Source organism: Musa acuminata, chromosome BXJ3-11 (assembly GCF_036884655.1).
Source record: "Musa acuminata AAA Group cultivar baxijiao chromosome BXJ3-11, Cavendish_Baxijiao_AAA, whole genome shotgun sequence".
In the NCBI taxonomy this organism is placed as follows: Eukaryota; Viridiplantae; Streptophyta; class Magnoliopsida; order Zingiberales; family Musaceae; genus Musa; species Musa acuminata.
The window spans coordinates 4,675,566-4,700,256 of NC_088359.1; the positions used below are offsets into that span (position 1 = coordinate 4,675,566).

Sequence of the window (24,691 nt, forward strand, 5' to 3'; positions counted from 1 at the left end):
GACCTTTGGGAGGGGGTAGCAATCATTTGGGCATGCATTGTTGAGACTGGTGTAATCAACGCACATCCTCCGGCTTCCATTGGGCTTTTTGACGAGGACTACATTGGATAGCCATCGTGGGTATCTAGCTTCTTCTATTAAACCTGCCGCTAAAAGTCGGCCCACCTCTTCTCGTACGGTGAGTTGCCGATCAGGGGCTTGCCGTCTGGGTTTTTGCTTTACAGGACGAGCGTCGGGTGAAATATTGAGGTGATGTTGTGCGACCTCCGGGTCGACGCCTGTCATGTCAGATGACGACCAGGCGAAGACATCGGTATTTTCCTATAGGAAGCCGATGAGCTGCCTTCGTTCCTGCTCGGGTAGCTCCGACCTGATTTTTACTGTCTGATCTGGTCGACCTTCTAGCAGTGGCAGGTCGACGGTGGATCCCCTCGGCTCAGGATGAGGGGTTGGTTTCTTCGTCTCCCGAGGATCCTCCTGCGGTGGTTTGATCCTTGCTTTCTTGTGTAACGAGACGGCGGTGAGGTAGCAGCGCCTAGATTCTTGGGGGCTTCCCGTGACTTCCCCGACCCCGACGTGAGTCGGGAACTTTATGGTTTGGTAGTAAGTTGAGACGACGGCTCTGACCTTGTTGAGGGTCGGGCGACCGAGGATAGCGTTGTACGCGGTGGGGAGGTCGACCACTAGAAAGGTGGTCATTACCGTCTTCGACCTTGGCGGGACCCCTAAGGTTAAGGGCAGAGTGATAGCCCCTAGCGGTGAGATTGAATCTCCAGTGAATCCAGTGAGTGCCGAACACATCGGCTTCATATTCTCCCTAGCCAAGCCGAGCTTTCAGAAGGCATCGAAGTAAAGTACGTCGGCCGAGCTCCCGGTATCGACCATGATCCTTCTTACTTGCGCATTGGCAACCCTGGCCGATATCACGATCGCGTCATCGTGCTCGGGTTGTTCAGATGTTCCGGCTGGAAAGGTGACCTCGGGCTCGGGCCCGTGCTCGGGGGCTTCACCCGAGGCAGCTCAGGCGTATGCCTTTCTTCCCGCCATGGAGCCCCCGCCAGATGCTGGGCCGCCGGATATCACGTCGATGTGTTGTTCGATGGGACCTTCCGGGCATGGCGAACGTTCCTTGTCCAAGCGAAGGTACTGGCCAAGGTGCCCTCTACGAATGAGCTCCTCGATCTGTCTTTTCAACTCACGACATTGTTCAGTGTCATGCCCATGCTGCCGATGAAAGCGGCAATATTTTGATCGGTCTGCAAGCTCTCGCGGGCTCCTCATTGGGTGAGGATCTTTGAGTAGTCCCTTCTCCCTTATGTGAAGAAATATTTCTGTTCAGGACGAGCTCAATGCGGGGAGAGGGGGCCTTGACATCGGTGGGTCGGATTTGTCCAACCTACGCCGGGATGCGGCAGATTGTTGTTGCCGGGGTGGCTCCGACTTGACCCTCTTGTGCTCTTCGCGCCTCCCGACCATCCATGTTTCAGCGGCGACGAACTGGCTTGCTCGCTGAAGCATCTCGGGCACTGCGGTGGGGGGTCGCTCCACAAGAGACCAAAAGAACCTGGAAGGCCGCAGGCCTATCATGAATGCCTGCATTAACAGAGAGGGGTGAGCGTCTGATAGTCCCCGGATTTGCGTCGTAAAGCGGTTCACAAAATGCGAGAGAGGCTCATCCTCCCTTTGGTTGAGTCCGAGGAGCAACGCCACGGACGGCTTTGGTCGAGCGTAGGCCAGGAAGTTGAGCTCGAAGTCTCTGGCGAGTTGGTCAAAGGAGGTGATGGTCCCGGTCTTCAGGCCGCTATACCACGCGCGGGCTGGCCCCCTCAGAGTTGTTGGAAACGCTCTGCACATCAAGGTGTCAGAAGTCCCATACAGCGCCATCTGGGCGCGAAAAGCGGCTACATGGTCCGCTGGGTCAGTGGCGCCATCATAGGCATCCAGCGAAGGGAGTCGGAAGTGCTGTGGGATCGCTTGATCTTGTATTTCGGGCGCGAACGGGGACCCTTGGTGTCTGTCAGCCCCGAGCTCTCCCTTTGACCTGCGAACCTCTTGCCGTACTTTGTCGAGTCGTTGACTAACAAGGCGCAACTGGGCTCGCAGGGTGTTCGTCGGGTCCGCAGGTATCACCTCAGGCTCTGGGCGGCTTGCCGTATCTTCCTCCTCTCGGTTCCCGGGCTGGGCTATTCGGTTTCGAGGCGAAACGGGGAGCTCGGGAAGTGGCGCATGAGTCCGGGCGGGGGCCCCCTGCTGTTACAGAGATTCGGTCATATGCGGGGGCGTCGGCTGGGAGACGAGTGGGATGATAGTCTGCACTACGCCCGTCAGAGCTCGAACTTGATGAGCGAGGTCGTGGAAGGCCTCAGATGACACCGGCGACGGGCCGGCGGGGGCGCCGTTAGGCGGTGATAAACCCGGGTCGTTGAACAACTGCCAATAGCATTCTGACGTTGCGGCGGGGCGTTCGTCTCGGGATTCATCATGCGGGGGATGTTCCCCCGGGGTGCTGACCGTGGGCAGCCCGACAACCGCGGGTTCGTTAGAGTGGATCTGCTGATCGCTCGACATTCGGACTGGACCCTCCTTCTAGCGCCAATCTGTTGGTGTAAACAACTTTATGGCGTGCCGACGGGCTTGGTCGGGGGTCCGAATGGCGGGGATCTCGCGCAGCGTCCCTCGGGATCCCTCGGTGGCCGATTGCGGCGGTCCGGTCGGGATGTCGCGTCGGGAGGGAAGCCTTTGCCCCGGCACCGGGAAGGGACGACCACGTTCTCGTACCTGCACACAGGTCGGGTCGGAAGCTCGGCCCGACCCCTCCGACGATCAAGTCAGTGGATGCGGAAGGGATTTTTGTATGAAGAAGTCCCCTCTTGTTCGTTTAGAACTCTGGGGTATTTATAGGTAAGTTTAGTGTTACCTAATGTGCCTGCCTGCAGGGGCAGGGCCGTACCTTTGATGGCGTCTGACATTGTCGTTGGCGTTGCGTGGAGAACCGAACTGCCGCAGGGTATGGGCGAGCCTCGGTCGTTATCCTCCTCTGCCTCGGTCAAGCATGCGGGGTCAGACAACGACGAGGTCGTTGTCCGAGAGCGGGTGACGTCGACGCACATCGAGTCGGCATTATTGTCCTCTTCCTTGGGCAGAGTATCGTCCAGGCGAGGCTGACGTCGTGGCCCGTCATGTCGCCATTATTACCCTCATATGGACGCATCATCTATAGAGTCAGTGGGACAAAAGCTCCTAAAAGAGAGTTGTCTTGTCGACAAGGCCATGCCCTCCTCCGTCTGCATGTTTTCCTGTGTTTATTGGGACACATTATGAGGGCTACTGAATACGACTCTTTTCATTTAAAGAAATCAAAATGAATCATACTACAATTTTAATAATTAATCTAGAATTTACTTACACGATTATATTATATATATATTTTTTATATATAAAAGATAAGTGACTATAATGGAATTCGAGCTCAAGATATATTACGATATATTATCAAAATCTTTAGTAGTTAGGTTAGTTGATATCTTCGATTATATTGAATTAAGACTTGAACATCACGTTAATATCCATTGAAGGTGGTGCTTTTATGGGAGCAATGACTATAAAAAGAATAGATTAATTTTACACTGAAAATATTGATGTTATATAAAATTTAAAATAAATTAGATTTTTTTTTCTAATAACTTACTCTTTTGGAATTATTGATCCTCCAATACAAATATTTACTTTTTTTCTAACATGCCTCTCTCTCTCTCTCTCTCTCTCTCTCTAAAATATGTAGAGTTAAAAAAAAAAAAACTAATGAAGAGGAAAAGCACTATTGAGGGGATAATTGAAGAAAGTGGAGAGGTTGAGGTCATTAGGAGAGGAAGAAAGTAATATTTTGTGAATGTATAGCACATAAATCAAGAAAAGAAAAATAGGAGAGAGAATATAAGTCTTAAAGGGTAAGAATTTTTTGAATGGGTGTAACTATAGTTCAAACTCAATCTCCCAATTCAAATCCATGGCTATGTCAACTAATGTTTTCTTAAAAGACTTAATTCAAATTAAACCCCGGTTTTATCAATATGTAATTACTTAGAATTTTTATTTCAGAATGAAATATGGCAGTGGGCTTCTCAATCATTGCATGCTTTAGATTAAAATAGAACTGTAATCTTATAGAAATATGCATGATGTCAATAATAAAAGAGGTCACACACCAAGAGACCTAACTTCTGGTCCAAGCATCCTCCTTCCATTATTTCTCTTACTCATTGTTGTAGATCATATTGAATGTTCTTTTTCTTTCAGAAGCTATGGAAGTCCTGAAGAGTTTGGAATTGGTCATTATCAGTTGCTGGAGCACCTCTGAGTCTTCTAGTAGTGGCTTGATCACCAATCCCATGGTTCTGTGTCTAATGAATTATGTCATTCTATGAAGGTCTTTTCCTAGTGAACAACAGGTAGGTTTGCATGATTAATCTCAAAAACAGCTTCCCATTAATGCATCTCAAACAATAATCATATAGAAAAAGGGGTCATGGTCTTATGCATTCACTTGTCAGCAGCACAATGTATCACTGTTTGTGATGACAAAGTTCCTCATTGCCCTTTTCTTTAAGAAGACACTAAAACTGAGAAAGCAACAGCATTTCAAGATGAAAGCATCATGTCAATTGCCTAAATCTTTAGAGATGCAGGTGGCTTCCTTATTCCAGACTTGTGAACTTCTTGAGCTGTTCACCAAGACAGAGAAAGAACTTTCATATAACAGGTGCAGTGTGAAGAAAGGTCTAAAAGCAAGCCCTGCCATTAATAAATTATGGCTAAAGACATGTCCTCCAAGTCAAAGGTCTGTAAAGTTTGCTTCTTCAATTGAATACAAAGTCACCTTTCAGTTTGGCAGAATTGGATATAATTTTCTTCTCTTCTCTCAAACATTTTGAATCTCATGTATCATCATGATTGACACCTAATGTTACCATTGATTGACAACACCATCAGACCTCTCTTCTAAGATTATATTTATTTATATATTTTTCCCATAGGAATCTCATCAAATTTGCTCTTTTCTCATGTCCTGATTCCATAACTTGTGTAGCACCAGACTAGAAATATGAATCATAACTTGTGTAGCACCAGAATAGAAATATCTTGAAGCTGAGATGAGTCAGGAGTGTTGCAGGATATCTCTCTGCCTAACCTACGAGTCCTTTTGAGATTAAGAATATCTGGTGAATAAATGAGGAAACACTCTTGTGGCATTAGAGCTTCTTTGGCCTCCTCCACAGATAAAAAAAAAAAAAAAACAGGCATTTTTGGATTTACAAGAAGAGTTTTATCGATCATCAATCAACCATTTCAACAATTATTTGTGATGGACTATGTAAATCTTTTATCATCATTAAGATTTATAAAAATTCATATATTTTGTTAAGTTTAAAATACTTAAATCTTTATTTATAATTTTTATTAGAACTTATTAGATCTTCCTCTATCTCTCATCCTATCAATAATATCAATTATTTTATCTCTTCTTACTATCGTATCCAAAAACTTCTAAACATATATCCGTATCATCTTAAATTATTTTTTCTTGTCTTATTTTCTATGAATGCAAAATTTAGTTATCTACGAATAAAAATATTTTTTCTATCTTTTCTATTAATTTAACATATCCATTTTAACATTTTTATCTCGACAATACAAACTTTTTGTCTATGTTATTTTTTAATTATCTAATATTCAAATCCATAAAATATTATTGATCTCATAATTATCTTAGAAATTTTTTTAATTCTTTAAAGTATCTAATGATTACCTCATTATTTTAACCATCATAGTTTTACTTAAAGACAATACTACCAATACCAATCTCAAGTATAAATGAAAAAGATAAAGACTTACTGTTAGGTTACTAATTTTCAAAATTTTGAACTCTTCGTGTAGTATTATTATTTTTATTGTAATATCTAAAGAATATCTTATTTTACACTTTTGGGAAGTACAAAATTAGATAAAAACATGAGTCAATAAAAAAATAAACTTCATTAATAAAATTACACATATATCCCTAAAAAAAATTATATAAACATAGGTATTTCATAGAAAAAATCCAAAAAGAGAAATTATTTTCACTAATTTGATATATATATATATATATATATATATATATATATATATATATATATGAAAAAATAAGGGGATTAAAAAAAGGAAGGAGGAGGAGTAGGAGAAGAAGAAGAAGAAGAAGAAGAAGAGTAGCCGTTGAACCGCCTTGTTCCCTAATTTAAAAGTTGCAAACCCACCCGACCAATCCTTTTTCTTAACGCAAAGAGTTCTTCTTCAGCCCCACGGCCGCCCGCTCCTCCCTATCATCTCCAACGTCTCTCCCTTCTCCCTCTGCCTCTTCCGATTCCATTCTTTTGCTCTGTAGCAGATTTGTTGCTGCTGCTGCTCCTGCAACGCCTCACGCCATGGCCTCTTCAGAGCCCACGATGTTAACCCCACTGCTGGAGAAATCCAAGTCGAACCGCAGCAGCAGCGACTCCCAAAACATACCAACCCCAACACCACCGCAAGTTCATCACTGCATTCCCTGCGCCGGCTCCGGTGCCGGCCGTCACAAGTCGTTGGCCGTCCTCTCCGGCCACGTCGGCTCCGTCTCCTGCCTGGCCCTCTGCGGCGAGTTCGTCCTCAGCGCCTCCCACGGCAAAGACATCATCGTGTGGCAGCAGCCCGACCTCCGAAGATTCGCGAGGTTCGGCCACGGCTCCGGCTCCGTCAAGGCCCTCGTCACCGTCGGCAGCCGCATTTTCTCCGGCCACCAGGACGGCAGGATCAGGGTGTGGAAGGTGTCGCGCGGTTCCGAGAACATCTTCCGGCTTACGGCCACCTTGCCCACCACCAAGGACTACCTGGGCCGGTTCCTGAATCAGGGCAACTACGTGCAGACCCGGCGCAACCACCGGCGTCTGTGGATCGAGCACGCCGACAGCATCTCCTGCCTCGCGGTCGATGGTGGCTTCGTCTATTCGGGTTCCTGGGACAAGACGCTGAAGGTGTGGAGGGTGTCGGACCTCAAGTGCTTGGAGTCGATAAGGGCGCACGACGACGCCATCAATGGGCTAGTCGCGCACAGGGGTGCGCTCTACTCGGCGTCCGCGGACGGGAAGATCAAGATTTGGGCGAAGGAGAAGAGCTCACATCGCCTGAAGGGCGTGTTGGAGGGTCACAAGGACGTGTCATGGAACTCGGTGGTGGTCGTTTGCGAGGACGGCAGGCTCGCCTACGGCGGAGGCTCGGACGGGCGAATCATGGGGTGGCAGGGGGGAGAGGGGGGTGGAAACTGGAAGCTGGTGTGCGACGTGAGGGCCCATGAGATGAGCGTGCTGTGCTTGTGCGCGGCGGGGGAGTTCCTCTGTAGTGGATCAGCTGATAAGAGCATCGGGGTGTGGAGGAGGAGAGGTGGGGGTGGGCTTTGCAGGGTGGGGATCATCGGAGGCCATGAGGCGCCAGTGAAGTGCTTGCAGGCTTCAGCTCACAGTGTGGGGGAGGGGTTTATGCTCTACAGTGGAGGGCTCGACAGAAGCTTGAGGGTGTGGTGGGTGTCAAGAGAGCAGGGTGAAGTGAAGAAAGTGGAAGGCAATAATGGTGGAGCAGAAGAAGCATTGGACAAGCTGAGCTAGCAGCATCTCATGTACAGAAGCTTGGTGTTTCTGTCTGGAGATTACAGGTGCAAGAAGAAGGAGCATGATTGTGAATACTGCTGAGTGTCCACCTCTGTTCTTGGTAGGATCAAATGTGAGGATGAAATTTTGAGCATGATTTGTGAATACTGCACACTGCATCAGTAGATGCATTAAACTTGTCAAGCATCCAAATAATTTATTGCATAGGGTTACTTTTCCTGAAGGTTTTTTTGAGTTCTGAAATCAGTGTGCGAAGGCCTCTTCTCCATTTGAAATTGGATGCCCCATATTCATAAACTTGTTCTTGTTGTTCTGCGTTCATCTACTCTAGCAAAACATATAGGTGTATTTCTAGTAAAAGAATTCTTTACTGTTAGTAGGAACTCAACTTCAATTGGTTACTTGGATCCTATTAGAATGGGAGTACTACTTAAAAAGTTTACAATAAATTTTTATAATTTTAAAAATAAAATAAATAACCTCATTTATCCTAATATCGTTAGACAAAAAATATAACATATGATAATAATTACTGAATTGATATAAAAATAATGAATAAAAAGATAATTTTAATATTCCTTTCGTTTCTAGTAACTTCATCAGTAACACCGACCGATGTGTTCTTAGTAATTTCGCCCACCGATGTGTTCCCCACAAATCCTTTCGTGGACGTCAGCCATGACCGACCGAGCTTCTTCGGGTTCCAGGCACCGTAGGAGAGGATACGAGAAATACCTCTTGTAGAGTCGTCCGTTCATCTCGGAGTACTACGCCTGCGTACGGCGCAGACGCCGAGCTGCGGCTTCGTCGGTGGGAAGGGTCCCCTCCCGCTTGTAGCGTAGTATCTCCTATACCCACATAATCTACGGGTCGGCTAGGGACACAACCGCGATCACGATCGCTCGGAAAGGGAGTTCCTCGACCTCGGGCCAGACTCCGGGATCCGACCTTGATGCCAGCTTAGCCAGCTCATCCGCTCGCTCGTTCTCATTTCTCGGGACCCTAGACAACGTAAAGCGAGAGAAGTTGGTGATCAGGTTTTTTACCTCTGCCAGGTACTTTGACATGGTTGGGTCCCGGGCCTCGTATCCGCCGCTGAGGTGCTCGGCGACTAGCTGCGAGTCGGTGAGGACGTGTATGGCGTCCACTTGCATCTCAATGGCTAATCGAAGTCCTGCTAGGAGTGCCTTATACTCTGCCTCGTTATTCGTGGCTTGAAAACCGAAGCGAATGGAGCGTTCGAACGATCGTCTGTCGGGGCTTCAAGCACTAGCCTCGCGTCCGCGCCCTTCGAGCTGGCCGATCCGTCCACGCGCAGGACCCATCCTTTACTGACCCTCTCAGAATCCTCGTCCCCGGGCTGAGTTAGTTCCGAGATGAAGTTGGCTACTAATTGGGCCTTGATGGCGGTCCTTGGTACATATCGTATGTCGAACTCGTCGAGCTCCACTGACCATTTGAGGAGGCGACCTGCAACGTCGAATTTAGATAAAACCTGCCGAAGCGGTTGGTCGGTAATTACCTCAATTGGATGGGCTTAGAAGTAGGGGCGCAGCTTTCGGGCCATTAGCATGAGCGCCAGCGCCAATCTTTCAATCGGTTGGTACCTCTTCTCGGGCCCGTTTAGGATGTGGCTCATGTAGTAAACTGGTAGCTGCTCCCCCGAGGCCTCTTTAGTCAGGACGGAGCTGACCGCGTGTTGGGATGCGACCAGGTAGATGCTGAGTTTCTCCCCGGAAGAAACTGAGGCAAGGCGGGGGAGGCTGGCCAGGTATTGTTTTACGTGCATGAGGGCTTCCTCTCACTTGACCGTCCATTGGAAGTTCTTCGGGTTTTTTAGGGCCTGGAAGAAGGGAAGACATCGGTCACCCGATCGGGAAAGGAACCGAGCTAGGGCGGGGAGCCTACCGTTCAGTCGCTGCAACTCCTTGATTGTCCGAGGGGCTTGCATGCCGATAATCGCCTGGATTTTTTCCGGGTTGGCATCGATTACCCTCTCGTGTATGATGAATCCGAGGAATCTTCCCGAGCTGACGCCGAAAGCACATTTTGTCGAGTTGAGTCGCATGTCGTATCTTCGCAATGTGGCAAACGTCTTATCCAAGTCTGCTAGGTGGCCAGCTGTCGTGTGGCTTTTCATGATCATGTCATCAACGTAGACCTCCATATTCCGTCTGATCTACCGGGCGAACATCTTGTTTACGGTTCTTTGATACGTGGAACCAGCATTCTTCAGCCCGAACGGCATGACCCTGTAAAAGTATACCCCCTGGTCGGTGAGGAAGGTCGTGTGCTCTTGGTCCTCGGGTGCCATCCTGATCTAGTTGTAGCCGGAGAAGGCATCCATAAATGAGAGGCGGGTATGCCCGGCGGTTGCATCGACCAACTGGTCGATCTTCGGGAGGGGGTAGCAGTCTTTCGGGCACGCACGATTGAGATCGGTATAGTCAACGCACATCCTCCAGCTCCCATTAGATTTTTTCACGAGGACAACATTGGACAGCCATTGTGGGTATTTGACTTCCCCTATAAAGCCCGCTGCCAAAAGTCGCTCCACCTCCTCGCGGACAGCTAGTTGTCGGTCGGGGGCTTGTCGTCGGGGCCTCTGCCTCACTAGGCGAGCATCGGGTGAAATGTTCAGGTGATGTTGGGCAACCTTTGGGTCGATGCCTATCATGTCAGCCGGCGACCAGGCGAAGACGTCGGCGTTCTCCTGTAGGAAGCCGACGAGCTGCTCCCTCTCCCGTTCATGGAGCTCCGACCCGATTTTGATCGTCCAGTCTGGCCGATCCTCCATTAGGGGTAAGCTATCAGTGGCCCCCATTGGCTCGAGATTTCGGGTCGATTTCTTCGTTTCCCGGGGATACCCCAGTGGTTGTTTGGTCCTTGCCCTTTTATGTAATGAGACCGCCATCAAGTAACATCGTCTAGATTCGCGAGGACTTCCCCAAACTTCCCCGACCCCGATGTGCATTGGAAACTTCACTGTTTGGTAGTAAATGGAGACAACGACTCTGATCTTGTTGAGGGTCGGGCAGCCGAGGATCGCGTTGTATGCAGTGGGGAGGTCAACCACCAAGAAGGTTGCTATCACCATCTTGGACCTTGGCGGGACTCCCAGGGTTAGGGGCAAGGTGATAGCTCCCAACGGCGAGATCGAGTCGCCGGTGAACCCGGTGAGTGCCGAGCACATCGGCTCCAAGGCGTCTCTAGTTAGCCCAAGCTTTTGAAAAGCGTCTAGGTAGAGCATGTCGACCGAGCTCCCTGTGTCGATCATGATATTCTTCACTTGGGCGTTGGCGAACCTGGCCGCTATTACGAGTGCATCGTTGTGCTTGGTTCGCTCGGTCCCTTTGGCCGGGAACATGACCTCGGGCTCGGGTCCACGTCTGGGGGCTTCAGCCGCGGCAGCGCGGGCGTACGCCTTTCGTCCGGACATACTATTTCCCCCAGATGCTGGGCCACCGGTTATCACATCGATCTGGCGCTCAACAGGGCCCTCCGGGCGAGGCGAAAGCTCCTTGGCTTGTCAGAGGTATTGGCCAAGGTGTCCTCTGCGAATGAGCTCCTCAATCTGTCGCTTCAACTCGCGGCGCTCCTCAGTGTCATGTCCGTTTTGTCGATGGAAACGGCAATACTTGGATCGGTCCACGAGCTCCCGCGGACTTCTCATCGGGTTGGGGGTTTTGAGCAACCCCTTCTCCCTTATTTGGAGGAATATCTCTATTTGGGACGCTCCCGAGACGGGGAGCGGGGACCTCGACGCCGGGTGGTCAGGTCGGTCCACCCTGCGCCTTGGCGTGGCAGATTGTTGCCCCCGGGGTGGCTCCGGCCCGACCCTTTTGCGCTCCTCTCGTCTCCCAGCCATCCATGCCTCCCGCGATGTACTGGTTAGCCCGCTGGAGCATCTCCGGCATCGCGGTGGGGGGTCGCTCCACAAGGGACCAGAAGAATCTGCAAGGCCGCAGGTCTATCATAAACGCATGCATTAACAGAGAGGGATGAGCGTCCGGCAACCCCCGGATTTCAATAGCGAAACGATTCACAAAGTGGGAGAGGGGCTCGTCCTCCCTTTGGTTAAGTCCAAGGAGTAACGCGACGGACGGCTTTGGCCGGGCGTATGCCAAGAAGTTAAGCTCAAAGTCTTTGGCGAGCTAATCAAAGGAGGTGATTGCCCCGGCCTTCAGGCCGCTATACCATGTGCGGGCTAGGCCCCTCAGTGTCGTGGGAAATGCCCTGCACATCAAGGCATTTGAGGTCCCGTACAGCGCCATCTGGGCACGGAAGGTGGCTATATGGTCCGCCGAGTCGGTGGCACCGTCGTATGCATCGAGAGAGGGGAGACGAAAGTTCGGGGGGATTGGCTGGTCTTGTATTTCAAGCGCGAATGGAGACCCCCGATGCGGGTCCTCCCCAAGTTCTTCCTTGGACCTACGAACCTCCCTCTGCACTTCGTCGAGTCGTTGGTTCACGCAGCGCAACTGGGCTCGCAAAGAGCCCGTTGAATATGAAGATAACACCTCGGGCTCCGAGGCGGGCGCTCGGGTTTCCCATTGCTCAATCTTCGAGCGGGGGCGGTCGGACCTGAGGCGACGCGGGGAGATCCGGGGGTATCATGTGATCCCGATCAGGCAGCACTTGTTGCAGCAGTGGTTGTATCGTAGGTGGGTGCGCCGGATGAGAAATGAGCGGGATAATAGTCTGCACCATCCTAGTCAGAGCTTGGACTTGACGAGCAAGGTCCTGAAAGGCTTCGGGCGATACGGGCGACAAGTCGGTCCGGGTGCCTTCGGGCGGCGACAAGCTCGGGTCATTGAATAACCGCTAAAAGCGCTCTGACGTCGCAGCGGGGTGCTCAGCTTGAGTTTCATCATGCGGGGTGTGCTCCCCCGAAGCCCCGATTAGGTGCTATCCCTCAGTTGCGGGTTCGTTTGGGTCGATCTGGGGATCCCTCGACATTCAGGCCCTCCTTCTAGCGTCAAAATATTGGTGTCAACAACCTTAAGTCGTGGCCTCGGGGCCAACATGGCTGGGTTCAGGTCTGAATTATTGGGGATCTTCCTGAGCGACCCTTGAGACTGTTGAGGTGGATGACTACGGTGGTCCGATTGCGACGGGACAGTGGTTTCCTTTGGAAGGGAACTCCTTGCCTGGGCACGCAGTGGGAGGCGCTCCGTCTTCGTCCCTGCACACAGGTCGGGTCGGGAGGCTCGACCCGACCCCTCCGACGATCAAGTTAGTGGATAATCTTAGGGGGTTTTTTCTCTCCTTTTTCCCTCCTCTTTCTAAGCACGAGGGTTTTTATAGGGAAAGTTATCGTTGCCTGATGTGCCCGCTTGCAGGTAGCAGGATCGTACTCCTGGTAACGTCTAACACCGGTGTTGGCGTGGCGTGAAGGACCGGGCTCATGCAGGATGTTAATGTGCCTCGGTCGGCGTTCTGGTCTGTTTTGGCCAAGCGCTGCCAGGTCAACCGAGGCGCGAGGCATCATCCGGGCGCAGCTGACGTTAACTCACGTCCCATCGCCATTATTTCCCTCATCAGGAGTACTACTTAAAAAGTTTACAATAAATTTTTATAATTTTAAAAATAAAATAAATAACCTCATTTATCCTAATATCGTTAGACAAAAAATATAACATATGATAATAATTACTGAATTGATATAAAAATAATGAATAAAAAGATAATTTTAATATTTCTTTCATTTCTAGTAACTTTATCATAAAAAAGATAATTTTAACATATTAAAAATAAAAATATATATATTGAAATTATCTTGTTACCCATCATTTTTGTATCAATCGAGTATGTGATGTCAAATATTGTGTTTTCGTCATAACTAAAGATGTTACAACAAATAAAATTATTTGTTTTATTTTTAAAACTATAACAATCTTAATATAAATTTTTAAGTATAAAAGATAATATATAATTAGACCGATATAATACAATACCTTCCGTTACCATCAGAAATGATGCTACGATCTGTTAAGATTTCTGAAATGGTTGGTCACACACACACACAAGATTTCTGAAATGGTTGGTCAACACACACACAAATATATATATATAACCATAAGTCTGGTGGAAAATCTACTATGATAGAATTGAAAAGTGAAGTACACCTAAGATGCATAATTTTGAAAAAAAACTGACCTGTATAACATTCTATGATGGAAGATTGGGCCGAATGACACTCGAGGTACATGAGTCAAGAAAAATATGACCCGTGTCAAGTAAAATCCAGAGACCCAAGGCCTAATATCCCTAAGACACCTAGTTTGGAAAACCCAACTTACTAGAGGAAGTCTCGAATGCTCCCACATCAAAAAAAAAAAAAAAAATCCAAGAATGTGCTTTGAACCCAAAAACCCTAAAGCATATTTTCGGAGGGGATAAATAATATGGAATATACAATCAACTAGCCACTACTCATTGCATCAATGTCATATAAAGCCCATGGGAGAAAAAGAAAAAAAAACCTTAGACAACCTGACACCCTTATGCGCATGTTGATGGGAGTTTGAGGGACAGCTCGAGCCAATTATCGAGCTGTCTTCCCTACGAAATATTCATAGGAATATTCTTAAATGTTCAAGGGTAGCTCGGATTAGTTATAAATTGTCTCCCTTACAAAATATTTATATGAATATTTTTGAAAATCCAAGGGGCAACTCGGGTCGATTACGAACAACCTTCTCTATAGAATCTTTATGAGATATTACTTCTCCTCAAGATGAGGTGGACCCTGATATTAATTTAGACATCAAAGAGATCAAGAAGCTCTTCGTGACCCCAATCTTTGTATAAGTAACGAGTCTGAAAAAACTATACTCTATTCTGGATGATTCGTCATATACGTATCAGGATTATTTCATCATATGCTAATGACATGTTTTTCTAACTACTATTATTATCATTGAAAATTCTTGATTCTTCATGTAATCTTTTTGTCATTATTTTCAAGTAATTTATAGTAATTATCCATCTGCTTGATTTGTCATGTCTGTATTGATAAATTATAAAATTTTGATTTGTCTTGAGCTAACATTATAAAATCTCTTGAATCAAATTTTAAATACAAAACCAATGTCATCAACATAATCCATCATATGCACGAATGCTTAACTTCTTCGTTTCTGCATTGTATATAATTCACCATGTTTTATAACTTTTTGAATCTTGAATAATGATGATTTGTATGTCAGGAATCATGTTTTTCTGATTTTATGAATTCTTTTGCACAAGGAGGTAAAAATAATCTATCATCTATTCTTTTATTTGATAAAATAACTTTGTTTTCAAATGGCTTTGCATCATATATTTTTTTCTAATTTATCTTCAGATGGTGTAAGAGAATATAACATATTTCATAATTATTTTCTAAGATCAATTAAGTTTCTTTTCCTGTTTTACATCAAGAAATCCATGAAATAATATTTTCATCTATTATTACTTGAAAGAAAAATTCAATGATATTTTATATTCTTCTACATTAAAAACTAACTAACAACTCTTTCGTCTACTCATAAGAATAATCTTTAAAACCATAGAGAATATATTTTTCTCAAAACCTTCTGATCAAAACCTTATGAAATCCAAAAATCTCAAAATAAAAATCAAATTTAGTAACTTAAAATTTCTATTACCTGTCACATCATTAAAACCATACACATTTTTTTCAAGCCGTCCGATAAGATAAAAAAAAAAAAGAAATAAAGAAATTTCTTGAGCTTAGCAATAAAGATATTTCCACGCCATCAAAGGCTATTATTCTCAAGGATATTCTGCAAAATACCACCTTTTTTATATTATATTTTGAAACAATTTCTTACATCTGCACAGAAAAAATGCATTTGAATTGGAAATTTTATCGTTTTGATGAATATGCTGCAGCGAGGAGAGCAGCTCCAATTCCTGCTCCATCTTCTGAAACCCTAAGAACAACGTTCTGGGCAATCTCCTGCCCCAGTATGTCTGTGATGGCTTCATTCATGTATACTCTAAACATGGAATAATTAGTATAAAGCCCTCTCTCGATTGCCACGACCGTTCTCCTTGGTTTGCCTTTGGTTCTTCCACTCGCCACACCGCCACTCCCATCTCGTCCTATTTTCTTTAATATGCCAATTATCCCCGCTGCAGCTAACCTAGCAGCTCTTCTGGTAACCACGTCGCAAACTCTCACGACAATCATTTTTGCTTTCAAAGATAGACCGGACGTCTGACAAGATCCAGCAGACAATGTTAATGATTTCAACAGAGAGAGCTATGATTGAGAATGCTAACTAGAGGAACCGATGATGCATGTACCTGCAAACTCTCTTCGAGTATCCTTCCAACTTCTCTCAAGTCAGGAGAATCATCTTCATGCATGGCAGCCATCAAAGGTGTCCTGAATTATAGAGATGGGAAGTTATGACCTCAATATCGTCAACTTTTTGTTATTTTATGACATGGTTTAAAGAAACAAATTAGATGTCCGTAGCATATTTAAAATATGCTATGAGGAAATCTGAGAGGAGAAAGCAAACATGGATTACATACATTTTATTTACCAAGTTTCAAATTCAATGAATGCATCAGGAAACCAAATCCGGGTCGATGATTGAGATACAGACTTGAAAATTATGATTGTTGTTCCAAATAAGACATATCAGCAAGGCACAGTAGGTCCCAACTCCTGAGTAGCAGTAACACTAGTTATCACAATTAATAAAGGCATCATTTATTCAGGGAAGAATAATGTCTGATGTTTACTGATGATAACTGCCCTCCCAAATTCATTCTGTGAACCTAACTGCAGGTTATCAAGCACAAGGACTCATCATCAAAATGACTTTGTCCATAATTGTGTGTTACAGATGTTCCAGAAGAAGTGTGTGAAAAGGACCAATAGTACAAAAATTCTACAGAAGCACCATAAAATTTACCAGTTTTGGACATTAAGTTGGAAATGACATTAAGAAGGCTATATATGAAGTGATGAAACAAGAACCAGAAACAGAGGAAGCACATTACTGGTCAACATGAAGTCACCACAAAAGGATGACTAACTGTAACAATTCATAGAGTGACCATACAAGTCTTGGTTAATGCAAAGTAAAGGTTATCGAAAGCATTCAAGCTATGATCAATGTTAAAATTAATCTTTAAAAGAAACCAAACAAACAGCCAAATGCTGTTTTAACAAAGCACCAAAATGAGCAAAAAACAAAGTTTCCATTATTACATACATACAAATACTTGCAGCTAATCAAATAACAGAGGAAGTTGCACATATTACCTCTATTTTTTTTTCGATATAATGACAGCACCATACCCAGAGAATATCACAATTATGTTGAAATGGATTAAACAAAAGAAAAGAAACTTACTTTATTAGAAGTACAATTTCTTTTATTTTTTCATAAATTTTTTGGCTTCAATGTAATTGAAGGCATCTTGCCTTGGTCGTATCAGGAATAAGCAAGATATCAAATGTGATTTTCTCAAGATCATATTGTCTTTTGTTTCATGCAATAATGCAAAAGAGGAATAATGCCAAACATTCGTATGTAATCTGAGAAAGTTTGCATCCAAAATACAAAAGATACAAAAGACATGGATTACCAACAACCAAGTGAAGTTGCTACTATAAACAAGGATATCTGCAAGAATGGATGCTCTAAGACCAACACCTTACCTCAAAATAAATGGTACAGAGAGATGATGAGCAGAATCTCCAAAAATATCTGACACCTCTGCAATCCTATGAAGAACCCTTCTAACGATTTCACCCAAATACATCCCTGAAATCATTTTTTCATACCCCTAAAAGCAAGGGAAAGCATGTCAAATAGCTTCTCGATTGAAGAAACTGCAACTATAAGTAAACAGAAATGAGTGACATTTCAATAAACTTACTTGATCATTTCGATTTGGACTTTCATCATCTAAAGCAATATCATAACAGGTCCTAGGTAGATGTGAAGACCAGAAATTTCCCCACTCCATATTGACAATCTAGTATAACATCAACATAAATGAGCATGTGAGCAAACTACTAGAAGATCATGTGATGGGAAATAATAATAATAACTAAAGATACCATGAATCCAGAGTCAGTAAGAAGTCCTTGATACTTAATAATTGCATCAGATCGCTCAACATAGCATGCATTGGTGCCATATCCAATTATCACTGCAGCAACAGTGTCTGCATCATCATAATGTCCGACAGCTAACGTGCCTACTGGGTCATTCACCTGCATAGATGGCAGAACATAAATCCCACTATTTAACTTAGGCAGCACACACGCACCACTATCTTTGATGTGCATGAAAATGAGCAGAGCAGTCAATAACAGGAGAAAAAGGATGGCTGCAAAGAATATGTTATTTTCCATAAGATTCTGGAAACAACCATAAAATAGTTTCCATTGTCTATCCAATCTAAGCAGTTATCCAAATTTCCGTGGTTTCAAATGCACTTAGCACACTCTTGTTTTAAGAAAAATCATGATTCTCCACATTTTACTTATCTGACAATTATCAAATTTATCTACCTTTGTTTGTGTATAGTTGCATATATTATCTCTGGAGTTGATTTCTCTCATCTTTAGGTCAATACTACAAGCCATTAGAGATTTTTTCTGGGAGCCAATAAAAGCCATCAAATTGCCATAAATTGAAGTTGTGGAAAATGTCATAACTATATCTATTACAAACCATGGAAGAGAAGAGAAGGATGTGTTAGAATCTGCTATTAGTGACCATAACAATAAATTGACATCTTTGTAACAAAAATGTAAATTATAAGCTGCTTTCCTACTGAGATTTCACAGAACATAATTGGTAAGAAGCTTCTTTTCCTAAAAGGATCACAAAGAGTGTCCAGAATGAGTACTTATGGCAAAAAAGCTGACAAATATGCCATAAGTACCTGAGCTTGTCATAAAAATCTAACCTTACGATTGACGAACTATAAATTCCTATGGAATAATCAGATATCAATGTATTTATTTCATCTTCTGAACCTTAAATAGTTTATCTTAATTTTCACAGTAAAGGCAGTATCACCACAGCAACAGATCCCTTTTCAAAGTCATAAGCAATAAGGCAAATATTGCATATCCAAGAACTTGTAAGCCAAGAAGAAATTTAAGGTTCATATCTTTATACCACAGTAACTGAGATCTATTCCAGCCACAATAGAAAAGGTTTCAAACGAACACTAGAATTATAGGTAGAACTACAACAGATAAAAATTGGATTACATTTGGTAAATCAGAAATGTTTATGGAACAAATACGATGAGGAAGCATTTATGCAACCATGACCAAGTAAAAACTAAACATATGGAAAATTAGCAATGAACCTAACGAGTCAAAACTATGGCACTAGATGGCCAATTATTGTCTTTTTTCACCGCAATCAAGGAATGTGACAATTCTTCTCACCCAACATCATGTTCTTTGAAACCAATAATTACTTGTAAGTTACATAATATATTCTTATAAATGCCAGTTGTTCAATCACTCCACCAACAACTCCAAATTCTTGGTCACAATTTCCAATAGTATGCCATGTTTTGTGTATGGATACAAGTACAGGGTTTGCCACCTGGCTGTGCTTATTTTGCTAGGTTGCAGTGTGTAATGAATAGTTTACTTAAGCTGCTTACTGTATTAGGTGACAATTTATGGTTTTACAAACTAGCAAATTATGTTTTCAATTGGTTCTGAAGAAATAGGTGGCAGAAGAGTTGAAAGTTCTGAACTTCTTAATAGTTTAAATTGTTCAGAATTTTTGCCTTTAATTTTCTTAAGGATTTGAAAGTAGAATGTCCAGAATAGATTTTTTTTATCTTAAATTAATTTAGATCTATAAGATTAAAGCATTTATGAGATCAGCTATAGGTACAGTGGTCCTAATTAAGATTAAAAATATCAGGACATTTCTCCTAAGGATTTAAATTTTACTTTTGGGCGAACTCCTCAAGCCCTCAGTTCTTGATAATTGTAATAAGGCAACTATAGGTATTATGCCCACACCCCTCTGCATCCCGCTATACTAGAAAATGAAAGGTGGGAAGAGAAGATGCCAAAGAAGCATAGACGAGTGTGTGCTTGTTTTTCCTTCCTTTTTCTTTTGTTGAGATTGGTTTTATGGAGAGTGTCTTTTATATTTCCTTGCTGTCTTGCTTCCTAGTTCTGGTAAAATGAAGGACTTGTACTAAAAGGCCACAGCATAAACTACTTCGATGACTGACTGTTACTCGTGCAGATTGGAACTTGAATCCTTGATACTAGTAGCTATAACGATTTTAGCATCACAGTCAATTAAAGAATCTGTAACTTTGAAGGCCGTGATTTTCACATTATGAAAATAGGAAGTTCTGAATCTTTTCGAAACAGATTGCTCAAATTTAGAGTAACGTTTTGGATGTTTGGCCAAATCACTCCCTTAAGCTCCATTATTACAGAGATCTCATGGGCTTTATCTTTGAAATCTCCACTCAAGAATTTTCATCTTTGAAATTCTATCACCAAAATAGCTAATCCAAATCCTACCCTCTAAATCAGCCAGAAATCTATTACAACAACAATAACAAAGCCGTAAGTCCCAATTATTTAGAGTTAGCTACATGATTTTTTTTCCACTATTGAGATCTATAAAAAGTCATATTTAGTTAAGGTCAGAGTACTTAAATTTTTATTTATATTTTCTATTAAAGTGTTTTTAGGTCTTCCTTTATCTCTCCTCATACCACTAATATTAATTATTTCACATCTTCTAACTACCACATTTGAAGACCTCTAAAATTAGCCAAAAGTCTTAAGTGTCAAAATCTAATTCTCTATAAGATCAAAAGGATTTGAGTCAATCACCCTAAAAAATCTACCTTCCAAATCAGATCCTGTAAACCACACCCTCTAAATCCTAGGATTCAGATCAAGGGGTCTCCATAGAATTCCATATTATAAAATTATAAATCATCACCCATATATCACGTGCCCAAAATTTCCCTAGCTAAATAAAAATATTTCTCCTTACATGGAACATGGAGAAATTCCAACTTCGACTTTGGATCCCTAGTTGGATCTTATGGAGTCTTGGGATTTCAAATCCCTATAGAAAAGCCTCAAAGTACTAGAAGAAAACCTAGATTCAGTAGTGTCCTCAGAATTCAAATGATTAAATATATCTTTAAAATGTCTGATAAAAATTACCGATATAATTATCATTAGCCCAACTTCTCCACATATACACAACAAAAGAACACTAAGAGCCAAAAAGATCATTTCCTTTTAAACATTGTCAAACCTATAACATCAAGCATTAAGAATCTGAAGTATCCATGAGCACATAATCTCACCAGAGATTTAATACATGGGTTCAAGCTGACCATCAATTGATAATTATGGCCAACAATTTTCTTTCTGAACACGTTACTTCAAGAAAATTTATCCAAAAGATAGGTCAATGTGATTGTGTTTTATCTTTTGTTTTATTTCACTTCTTTTTGGGTGGAGAGTGGGGTTGGGGGGCATTCAATACCTATACTGAAGTAGTTGAATAAAAAATGGAATGAGGTCATTGCTCCCCTCACCATGCTTTGCTTCTATTCTTATGTGTTCTTTTAAATAGGCTGTAAACCCATCTCTAGTTTTTCCTACATTTGCTCAATATTTGCTGGAAAACCGGAGGATCTAAAATCATACCAAAGCTGCCACCTGCATATGCAATCCATTCTTCGACATGGCTTCCTCTAAACACTGTGAAACGTCTTTTCCAACCTAAATTGCAAAAGTGGATTCAGGTATTTCTAAATAAGCTTATAATACTTTGATAAAAAGAAGGCCAATATTAAAAAAAAAAAATCATCATACAACCTTTCTTAAATTAATAAATGGAGTAGGTGTGGCAAAGTAAATTCTCATGCAGCACAACTTTAATTCAGCCCACCAAGACAAAGTAAACTACAAAATAAGCTACTTAGAAGCTACTCCATGTCAAGAACAAGAATTATAATCCATCAACATATCATTTAAGAAAACTAAACCAGATTCATTTGGAGTACCCAATCAAACTTCATAATAAATATTAGGTCAGATGAAGAGAAATTTCAAAACTCATCCACATTCATAATTACTTAAAAATGGTTAAAAATTAGCTATGTCATGTACAACTGGCTTAAAACAATAAACTGTTCTTCTAATAAAATCTCTCTAATTCAGAAGCAACTCAAAGTTAATTAATGCAGATTTTCATTAATGTCATCAGTTGATAATTTCACACACACGCATGTGCATTAGAGTTTATTTTAAAGAATCAAATACAATCTGACAAGTATATCCACCAAAAAACATCCAAATAGACCAATAGAAAATTGTTTAACAACAGTGCCTCAAACTTTAAAGACTTCCTGCTGGGTTTTGTTTAATCAGCAAAAGGAAGCACAGCAATTCTAGGCTTCTAGCATTCTGATGACCAAGATTATACATGATACCCTATAATTTGATGGATTAAATCATAAATCATAGTGGTAAAATATGCATTGTGTTGACACCAATGCTAGTGCAATATAGTTGAAGCAAAATACATTCTAGTATCAAAAGTTTAATTTTTTTTAGTAGCCACAGGGATTGCCTCACTTAAATTATTGCTATCTTGCAAAATAAACATTCCATCAAATGTATTTTCAGTGTTTGAGTTCACTATAACCATAGCTACTCAAAGGTTCATTAGTGTAGGGAACAAATCTATTGTCCTCAAGGAACTACACAACATATATGCATTGACACCCAATAAAATATTAAGCAGATAGATCATTGTGAATTCTGTTGATTAACAGATTGTTCAAGTATAGATATAGAAAGGTACTATATGATCAGCTAGAATCATGATAGAAGATGTTTGAATAACAAGCCTGGACAACAGTTCATTTTGTGGCCCTTAAATTAAACCAGTACAGTTATCAGGAATATGAACATATGCTCTTAATGAGAACTCAACTTACAACATCTTCAATTGTAAATCCTTTCGTCCATTTGATAAGAACACCTGAAGAAACAGACAATTGTCTGATAGGGAAAGAAAATGTAAAACCAAGTTCCTTCTTTGAACCTGGTACTTGACCATTTTCTTCTCTTTCAATAAATTCTTTTAGTGTCAAGGCAATAAAATCAAAAAGTTCCTGTGTACAAAGATAATTACATTACCTATCACAGAACCAAAATAAGGGGAAGTTCCAAAAACAAGAGTTACAATTACCTCACTTGTACCGGATACCAATTCCTCGGGAATCCGTTGCTGTTCAACTTTGTGGTTTATGATCTTAGACCCACTACCACCAAGTTGAACCTTCAAGACTCTACAAATAGTACCTCGTAGGTCAAGAGCATAGTATACGCCATCTTCATTCCTGCTTAGCCAGAGGTCCTCATTAGTAACAAACAATCATTTATTATGAGCATTGAAAGAAGTCTTCTTGTGAAGGATGAAAAATAATTCCTTTTATAAAAGACAATTAAACTAGTTCTATATTTTGGTATCTACATTGAAGTATTAGTATTTGTTCGACTTTGAAGATCCAACTTCTATTGTTTACTCAATAATGAACTAACTAATTATTCTGTTTATCTACTCTAATGTGTTGTAAATACTTAAAACTCCAAACTTCAAGAGTATAATTAAGTAATAGCATCTCTTACGTAGATCAGTGATAATATTTTTGTTTTGAATTTCATTTTTTTCAGGTTTACAATAATAATTCGATTGGTCACTTTTTTTGCATTTGCTCAAGTTAAATCAAGAATGACATACTAAGTGGACAGACTCAAAGCCGACAAACACTGTTCTTTCGATTCCCTACTAGCATTTAGTATTCAATGCATATATTTGAAGATCTACTATATTAAAAGAACACACACCAAGCAATATGCAATTTAAAATCCAATCCAAACTCATCAATAATAAAGATATTAAAAGGCAAATACATTTAGAAATAAATCTAACGACGACCTAAAAAAGAAAACGAAAAGGCTATAAAAGCAACGAAAATAATAATACAACAACCTTCTTTCCACGGACAAAAGACTAACTGTGTTCAAGTATAACACCAATAACTAAGAACCACGCGAGGACATTTTACCAATGCAAGAATTAAAGCTCATATCTAAATCACGGAGAAAAGATAAGAGTCGCATCGATATAGGAATCCGGGCAGAAACAAGAACACCCAAAACACTCCAAGATCTTTATCCACACGAGAGAAAGAAGAAACCCAAGCAGGAACCTAAACGGACAAAGTAAAAACGACGGATGGACATCAAGTAGAGGAGCGGGAGGCGATTACCCGTCCGGCAGTGTATCGACGAAAGTGAGCAGCATCTTGAGCTTACTCCCGCCATCGGAGGCGAGCCCAGCGTGCATCTCGACGACCATGGCGTCCACCACCTGGCGCAGCTTCCAGACCGGGGTGACACAGTCCTCCTCGAACTGCCCCACCACCCCAACCACCCGCGCCCACCGCCACCAGCTCCGCGCCCTCCGCCCCACCAGCGCCGCCGCGATCGCGCACGTCACCACCGCGCACCCCACCGCCACTCCCAACCCCACTCTTCCCATCCCGATATCTCCCGCTCCCAACTGGCCACTCACTCCCCCCACCGACCGGCACGGCCACCACCGGCGGTGGAGTCCGGCTATCGCCGGCCCAAGTGAGAAGAGAAATGGAACAGAAAAGGCGACCGCTAAAGAGAGGGATAGAGAGGAACGCAGAGAGAGAGAGAGAGAGAGAGAGGTTTTATTTAGTTACGAGTGTGTTTTTCTTTTTATTTATTTATTTATTTATTTGTTTGTTTGAAGGGCACTGAAGTGTAAATTTTAAAGTTAGCGTGCGGGCTCCGTGCCCGTTCCTTTTCCCAGTCAATTAAATGACGGATCTGCCCCTACTTTCCTCGCGAAATGCCTGATGTGGACGGTTGTTTTGACCTCCATTACCCCTTTTCACTGCCCTAAGCTTGC

The 24,691-nt window shown here is 42.7% G+C and overlaps 2 protein-coding genes across 5 annotated transcripts; one reads left to right on the plus strand and one right to left on the minus strand.

Annotated features, from left to right (window-relative positions):
• Positions 1-6,296: 6,296 nt before the first annotated feature.
• On the plus strand, positions 6,297-7,876 carry LOC135652600 (protein JINGUBANG-like). Its single transcript, XM_065173650.1, has one exon. It carries the CDS (start codon positions 6,462-6,464, stop codon positions 7,671-7,673), a length of 1,212 nt encoding a protein of 403 aa, XP_065029722.1. The 5' UTR covers positions 6,297-6,461; the 3' UTR covers positions 7,674-7,876.
• Positions 7,877-15,438: 7,562 nt separating this feature from the next.
• On the minus strand, positions 15,439-24,437 carry LOC135652741 (hexokinase-3-like). Of its 4 annotated transcripts, XM_065173945.1 has the most exons (9): positions 24,021-24,437; positions 22,937-23,087; positions 22,683-22,859; positions 21,385-21,459; positions 17,770-17,925; positions 17,586-17,684; positions 17,365-17,492; positions 15,993-16,074; positions 15,441-15,903 (listed from the first exon to the last, which is right to left on the minus strand). In XM_065173945.1, the coding sequence occupies exons 1-9, from the start codon at positions 24,290-24,292 to the stop codon at positions 15,550-15,552; spliced, it is 1,494 nt and encodes a 497-aa protein (XP_065030017.1). In that variant the 5' UTR covers positions 24,293-24,437; the 3' UTR covers positions 15,441-15,549. The 4 variants fall into 4 exon arrangements, with proteins under 4 accessions (XP_065030014.1, XP_065030016.1, XP_065030015.1 ...); XM_065173942.1 differs by lacking the exon at positions 21,385-21,459 and having other exon boundaries at positions 15,439-15,903; positions 24,021-24,428; XM_065173943.1 differs by lacking the exon at positions 22,683-22,859 and having other exon boundaries at positions 15,440-15,903; positions 24,021-24,427.
• Between the last annotated feature and the right edge of the window lie 254 nt (positions 24,438-24,691).

What these genes read in the sequence shown, in the direction of transcription:
- LOC135652600 (XM_065173650.1), top strand. Translation starts at nt 6,462, where the DNA reads ATGGCCTCTTCAGAGCCCACGATGTTAACCCCACTGCTGGAGAAATCC.
- LOC135652741 (XM_065173945.1), bottom strand. Translation starts at nt 24,292, where the DNA reads ATGGGAAGAGTGGGGTTGGGAGTGGCGGTGGGGTGCGCGGTGGTGACG. An exon ending in GTCCAAATCGAAATGATCAA is followed by an intron (nt 17,493 to 17,585) that starts GTAAGTTTATTG and finishes CCTTGCTTTTAG; the next exon opens with GGGTATGAAAAAATGATTTC. An exon ending in TACTCGAAGAGAGTTTGCAG is followed by an intron (nt 15,904 to 15,992) that starts GTACATGCATCA and finishes GGATCTTGTCAG; the next exon opens with ACGTCCGGTCTATCTTTGAA.